The sequence below is a fragment of the Frankliniella occidentalis genome, unplaced genomic scaffold (assembly GCF_000697945.3).
Source record: "Frankliniella occidentalis isolate FOCC.00 unplaced genomic scaffold, Focc_3.1 Scaffold3946, whole genome shotgun sequence".
NCBI lineage: Eukaryota > Metazoa > Arthropoda > Insecta > Thysanoptera > Thripidae > Frankliniella > Frankliniella occidentalis.
Window position 1 is genome coordinate 81 of NW_026270998.1, and position 6,499 is coordinate 6,579.

Genomic DNA, 6,499 nt, shown 5'->3' on the forward strand with positions numbered 1-6,499 from the left:
TCCAAACAGTTTGACAGGGCCCAGAGCAAGGCCAATATAATAGCATTGATCCACAGAGCTTTCAACTCTTCGTTACTTGTCCCCTAAATCAGGGTAAAGCAGGCCCCCCTGTCGACTCGCTCTCCACCCCACCCCGCCCGCCACTGAACCCTCCCATCTGTTCTGCCCGGGAGAGGGGGGTGAGTAGGCAAAGGGGGACCCCCTCCCCCGCTACATAAATAGGTACCGGGGCCACACTGGTGGGAGAGAGAGTACTTTTTTACCGAGTGGGTGCATGACAGGTGTCACTCGTCGCACCGAATCGACGGCGTCCTGACGCACCTGCATCTGCCGACGCGCGGTGCACCCCGCCTTGGCAACCGCCTCGGCCAACATGAAGATCTCCGTGAGTGCACCGTCCTGCTCCTGCTACGCTTCTTCTTGTGTTGTGCGTGTCTCTATTGTGATGCTGTTGTGCGCAGGGCGGCGCCGTCTGCCTGCTGCTGCTGGCCTGCAGCGCGCTGCCCCCCGGTGCGCTCGCGCGCAGCGCCCGCAGCCGGTCCCGGTCCTCCTCCTCGTCTACCTCCACGTCGACGACATCGACATCGACGACGACGACAACCACCACGGCCGCGCCGGAACTTCCCTCCAGCACGGCGTCGGTGGATACCGAGGAGGACTCGAAGGAGGCCACCTCTGAGGCCACGAGCAAGCCGACACCAAGCACTACGACCACCGAGGAGGCACCGTGAGTACCGCGAGCGCCTGCGGGTAGCCCGTGCCGGCGCGCACACGTGTGCGTGAGTTGCCTACCCTACAGGCGTTTCATTGCGCTCACAAGGGAACCTTTTCATGTGTAAATTTCCGATTTCGTTGGAACTCGGAAAATTTAAAGGTTTTTGTAATAGGAGTCGGATGGCACTAGAAATTTTTCCTAAACCTCACAGTTAGTAGGGGTTTATTTAAGTCTTATACTGTTTTTTGTCCCAAACATCCCTCGCATTAACGGTGCAAAATAGAGAACGGACAAAATTTTGGTTATAAGGGCGCTACTTTGACGAATCTTCGAACACTTCTTTACATATTTGAAAAAATATCTTCTTTGAAAACCTAACTCCTACCCTATCTAGGGGGAAACTAATTGTGAGGTTTAGGAAAAAATTCAAGTGCCATCCGATTTCTAGATAAATAACCTTCAAATTTTCCAAGTTTCAACGAAATTGGAGATTTACACCTGAAAAGGTTCCCTTGTCAGTGTTTTTAGTTAGTGGGTTTAAGACGAATCCATAAAATATTGCCCACTTGCGCTTGGGTACAAGTATTTTTAATAATTTTAGAGAAACACAAATAGGAGGGCGACAATTTTTTTTTTTTAAATTGGTGGGATGTGGTGTCCTATTGATTCCAAACATTGGTAACTTCCACACTCGTGCATGCGGTATATGTAGCATACAAAGATACAAAACGGCGCAAGTCACCCAGCCTGCATTAACACCCGACGTATTGCATCTTCTTGCAGTGTCTCATCGACAACCACCACTGCGCGCCCCCGCCAGGACGGGAAGCAGTCCGCCAAGATCTCCGCCGCGCAGCGCTCTGAGCGTTCTGAGCGCCCCCGTGAGGCCAGGGACCAGGCCAGGCGGGAGCCCAAGCAGGACCAGCGGTCAGCCAAGCTCGAGGCCAAGAAGGACGAGGCGAAGGTGGACGAGCCGAAGAAAAAAGAGACGAAGAAAGAGGAGGCAAGGAAGGAGGAGGAAAGGCGCGAGGAGCCCAAGAAGAAGGAAGTGAGTAAGACTGAGGATGAATCTGATGAGGTGGAGCAGAAACAGTCCAAAAAGAGCAGATCGCACGACAGCGAGGAGGACGACGAGGACGTGCCGGAGGACGGGCGAGTCGAGCTGAAGAAGGACCCGCGCCAGAGGGCGGGGCGTGACAAGACAACGTCCACCACGACCACGACAACCACGACGACCACTAAGGCGCCTGAGGAGAGCAGCAGCTCGGAGGAGGACGACGAGGATGAAGAGGAAGTTAAGCCATCGTCCGCTTCAGCTTCTACAACTACCTCGACCTCCACAACTACAACCACCACCACGACGCCACCCTCTACGACATCGACGCCAACCACCACGGCAGCACCAACTACAACCACCACCACCAAGGCTACGACAACCACGCCAAAACTTACGACTCCGCGCCAATCGCCACCACCCCTGCCCGTCGTAAAGCAGCAGCAACGTGAACGAGAGCAGCGGGAGAAAAAGAGGGAGGAAGAGAAAAAGAAGGAGGAAGAGAAAAAGAAGAAGGATGATGAGGATAAAAAGAAGCGGGACGAGCAGGAGAGAAAGAAAAAGGATGAGGAGAAAAAGAAGAAGGAAGAGGCAGACAAGAAACGGAGAGAAGAAGACAAGAAAAAGAAGGAAGAGGAAAAGAAGAAGAAAGAAGAGGAGGATAAAAAGAAGGACGATGAGAAGAGAAAACAAATTGAAGAGAAGAAAAGAAAGGAAGAGGATGAGAGAAAAAAGACTGAAGAAAAAAAGCGGAAAGATGAAGAAAAGAAGAAGAAATCTGATGAACTGAAAAAGAAAGAGGAGGAGGAAAAACGCAGGGAAGAAGAAAAGCGAAAGCGGGAAGAAGAAGACAAGAAATTAGAAGATGACAAGAAGAAAAAGGAACAAGAAGAAAAGCGGGAGGAGGAAAAAAAGAAAAAGGAAGAAGAGAAAAAGAGGAAAGAAGAAGATGAAATAAAGAAAAAAGAGGAAGAGAAAAAGAAGGAGGAGGAAGAAGAAAAAGAAGCCATAAAGAAAAAAGAAGAGGAGGAAGAGAAGAGGGTAGCAAGGAAAAAGATCGAAGAGGAGAAACAAACGGAGGAGGAAACAAAACTAAGTAAGAAGAGAATAGAAGAGGATGAGGATGATGATGAAGATGATGAGGACGAAGACGAAGAAGAAGAAAGGGAACGAGAAAGGAGGAGAAAGGAAGAGCGGAGAAAAAGAAAAGAGGAATCAAGGAAGAGGCGTAATGAAGAGAGAAAGAAAAGGGCGGAAGAACGTAAAAAGGCAGAGGAAGACGAAAAGAAACGTAAGGATGACGTTGTGAAGGACAGAAAAGAGTCGCGTGGAAGGGACGCCAAAGATAGAAGAAACAAAGATACGAAGCCAAAACCCGTTGACACCGAACAAGTCGTTAAAGAAGAAGAAAAGCCACCCAAAGATAGCGATAAACGGCAAAGGAAAACTCATCGGGACCAAGTGAAAACTGAAGAGAAGAAAGATGCCGATGAAAAGCCGTCCAGCAGTGTTTCTGAAGCGAGAAACCGGAATGAAACCGACAGTGCGTCTCGGATCCTAAACAAGGGGGATGATAGCGATGCCTCCTCAAAAACCCACCCCGAATCATCCGACTCACAGGTAAGACCAGGCATTGTGCCCAACACTGTAAAAAATATTTGTAGGTTTTACGGAAAAATATTCAATCAGTAATGTAAATTAAAAACATCGTATTAATTGCAAATTTTACACCAAATAGCGTAAAGTATATAAAGACATTTTCTACAGTGGCTACAAACGGTTATCATATTTTATGGAACCAAAACTCCGAGCAAAACTCAAATGGATGCCCCTCCTTTGTTTCAGATGACACTCAAGAAGCTCGAAGAACAAGAGGAAGAGGAGGACAGAGAGCACCCCGATGGTAGCAGCGGCGGTCCCCTAAAGGTGGAGAAGAGGGAGGAGGCAAAGGCGGAGGCCAAGGTGGAGGCCGAGGAGGTCGCCAAGGCGGCTAACAGCAGCAGCAGCAGCAGCAGCAGCAGCAGTGACGAGGGCGCAGGAGACAGCCAGGACGAGAGAAGCACAGCCGACGAATCCGAGGACAAGCGCCTCGAGGCGGAGGTGCAGATGGACTTGAAGCGGCAGCGATCTCCCGTCCGGGACGACGCACACAGGAGGAAGAAAACGGAGAAGAAGTCGGAGCAAGCCAAGCCGCCGAGCACGGAGGCCAAGAAGGAGAAGGAGGAGACGCACGAGGCGAGCACCGCCAGCAGTGCGAGGAAGAAGGAGGCGAAAGAGAGGAAAAGCGTGAGCAGGGCAGCTGACAAGGTGGCCGCCGAAGGAGAGGAAAATAGGAGATCAGGTGAAGCTGCCAATCGGGTCAATATAATCAACTGCGGTGCTAGTGAGTTAACGTGGTAAATAATAATGTTGTCATACTATCCATAGGTTTGGAGACTGCAGAGACCACGTACGTGAGCCAGCCAGTCGTAGAGAAGACCACGAAGGAGGTCGAGTCTACGTCCGACGGGCAGTACGTCGCACAGCAATCCATCCAGTCGCTCAAATTCGTACCGCAGGATCAGGCTCTGCAGAGCTTGCAAACGCCCCGTCAAAAAAACTCGAGGTAGGTCGTGGTGAGGACGGGCGAGGACAGACGCAAGTTTTTCCTGATTTACTTTGAAAAAACCCCAAAAAGGTCAGCAGTGTGCGGGATGTTCGTTCCAGTCTTGATTTTGCTCTCTGTCCCACCCCACCCCCTCCCGCATCTTTTCAGGCAAAGGGTACCAAACCAAAATTTCCTCGCCCTGCAGCAGCAGCCGCTCCTGCCGCAGCAGCAGCAGCAGCTGCAGCACCAGCTGACTAAGCAGCAGCGGGGCAAGCCGCAGCAGCCCCAGGAGGAGGGGTCGGCGGCAGGGCCCGCTCTCGACGACGACGGCGGCCTCACCACAACCACCACGACGACCAGCACGCCCTACCCCATCATCCAAATAGTCCACTTTGACAAGGAGCAAAGTGCGGATGGCAGCTACAAGACGAGGTCAGTAACGCGCCCCCCGCGCAGCGCCGCGCAGGCAGGCAACCTAACTGCCGCGACTGGGCCGCCGCCGCGCGGCACGCCGTGTAGATAGGCAACCCACTGTACTCTCAAGTCAAAGTCGAGTCTCAAAGGCGCCACCGCCTTACTGGCCGCCCACGAGAAGCATTGAGTTCGCCCCTTGTGGACTTCGGCGTCTGTGCCTGGCCGGGCCGCCCTGTGACCTTTCTGGCGCCATCCTGAGCCAACCCCGTGCTACCTGTTCCAGCTACGAGACGGCCAACAACATCTTCGCCGAGGAGACAGGGTTCTTGAGGCGTCCGCAGGGGGGCGAAGGCGACTCCGAGGAGGCGGATGAGTCGCTGGTGCAGCACGGCTCGTACTCGTACACGGCCCCCGACGGCAGCCTCATCACCCTCACCTACACAGCGGACGAGATGGGCTTCCGGGCCACTGGCGACCACATCCCCACGCCCCCGCCCGTGCCCCCAGAGATACAGCGGTCGCTCGACATCATTTACGCGCAGATCCAGCGAGACCAGGTGCGGGTCAGGCCGGGGGTACAGGGGGCGAACTCACTGCTGCAGCCCCAGCCCGGCCCACCGCGCGGCCTCGAGGCGGCCTCCCTGCCTACAGCCGGCCTCGATCAGAATAGTTTGACATGATTTTCCCGCTCTTTCCAGGAAGAGGCTGAGCGAGAGGAGCGGGAGGACCAAGAGCGCGAGCAGCAGCGGCAGCAGCAGCAAGCGAGCAGCGACCGCCAGGAGGAGTCCGTCAGTGCGCCGCAGCGCCACGCCAACCACCGCCACGACGACCCCCGTGACGACAACGACGACGACGACACCAGCAGCAACGACACTCGTGCCAACGACGCCGACGTCGACGTCAGCGCCGGTAGCGCGCCGGCCCGCGGCCAGGAGACAGGCGTCCTCGAGGCGCACGGTGGAAAGCAGCCCGGCGCCGTCAGTCGACACCGCCGCCGTCAGTAGGAGGCGCCACCAGCACTACGCCACCGCCACCACCACGGTGCCCACCACCGATGTCCCCGACGTCCCCGCCACCACTGACGATTCCCAGCCTAGAGAGGGCACGTCTCTTGACGGTGACAGGGAGGGCTTTTCGTGGACGAGGCTTGTCCTCGAAATCCACAAGTTCCTCAGTGGACGAGAGGCAACCAGAAAACGACGTGTCTAGACGGAGCGTTAGAATTTAGGAAATAGACTGCACTTTTCTTTAATGTGTGTTTTTAGAATATTACCGGTTGTTGTGTTTTGTGTTCCTTTTTTTAAGTTTTGTTATTGGTTGTTAATAATTCCTCATGATTTGTTAATCATGTTTGACTGAAATGTTTTGTGACTTCTGTTCGCGAGTATGAGCTGATTACGTATTAGCGTTAACAATGTGATATTACTTTTCTATTAAAGAAGTCCTCACATTGACAAATAGATGCAGTTATCATTGAATTTTAATTCTTTTAAGTTAGGGTCGTACTGACGTCTTTTCAGCACTAGCTTACATCAGTAGCACCCGCATGCCAAATTTCATATTATGCTATCTTGAATCTCTCTCTTCAGTCTCGTTTCATCGTTGGATGTCGGAGTCGATGGCCCGTGTTGTTTTGTCTAGCTGGAGTCAAAAATCTGCCCCACTCCATTTTAAATTAATTTGTACCGACTGCATAACTTTTCGGTCTGGACGATAAATCACAAATACT

General features: G+C 52.9%; 1 protein-coding gene across 1 annotated transcript; it reads left to right on the forward strand.

Moving 5' to 3' along the window:
* The first annotated feature begins 261 nt into the window (after positions 1-261).
* On the forward strand, positions 262-6,290 carry LOC113204661 (golgin subfamily A member 6-like protein 22). Its single transcript, XM_052276684.1, has 8 exons — positions 262-385; positions 462-727; positions 1,499-3,389; positions 3,615-4,110; positions 4,197-4,374; positions 4,525-4,788; positions 5,054-5,327; positions 5,469-6,290. Exons 1-8 carry the CDS (start codon positions 374-376, stop codon positions 5,772-5,774), a joined length of 3,687 nt encoding a protein of 1,228 aa, XP_052132644.1. The 5' UTR covers positions 262-373; the 3' UTR covers positions 5,775-6,290.
* Positions 6,291-6,499: the final 209 nt, after the last annotated feature.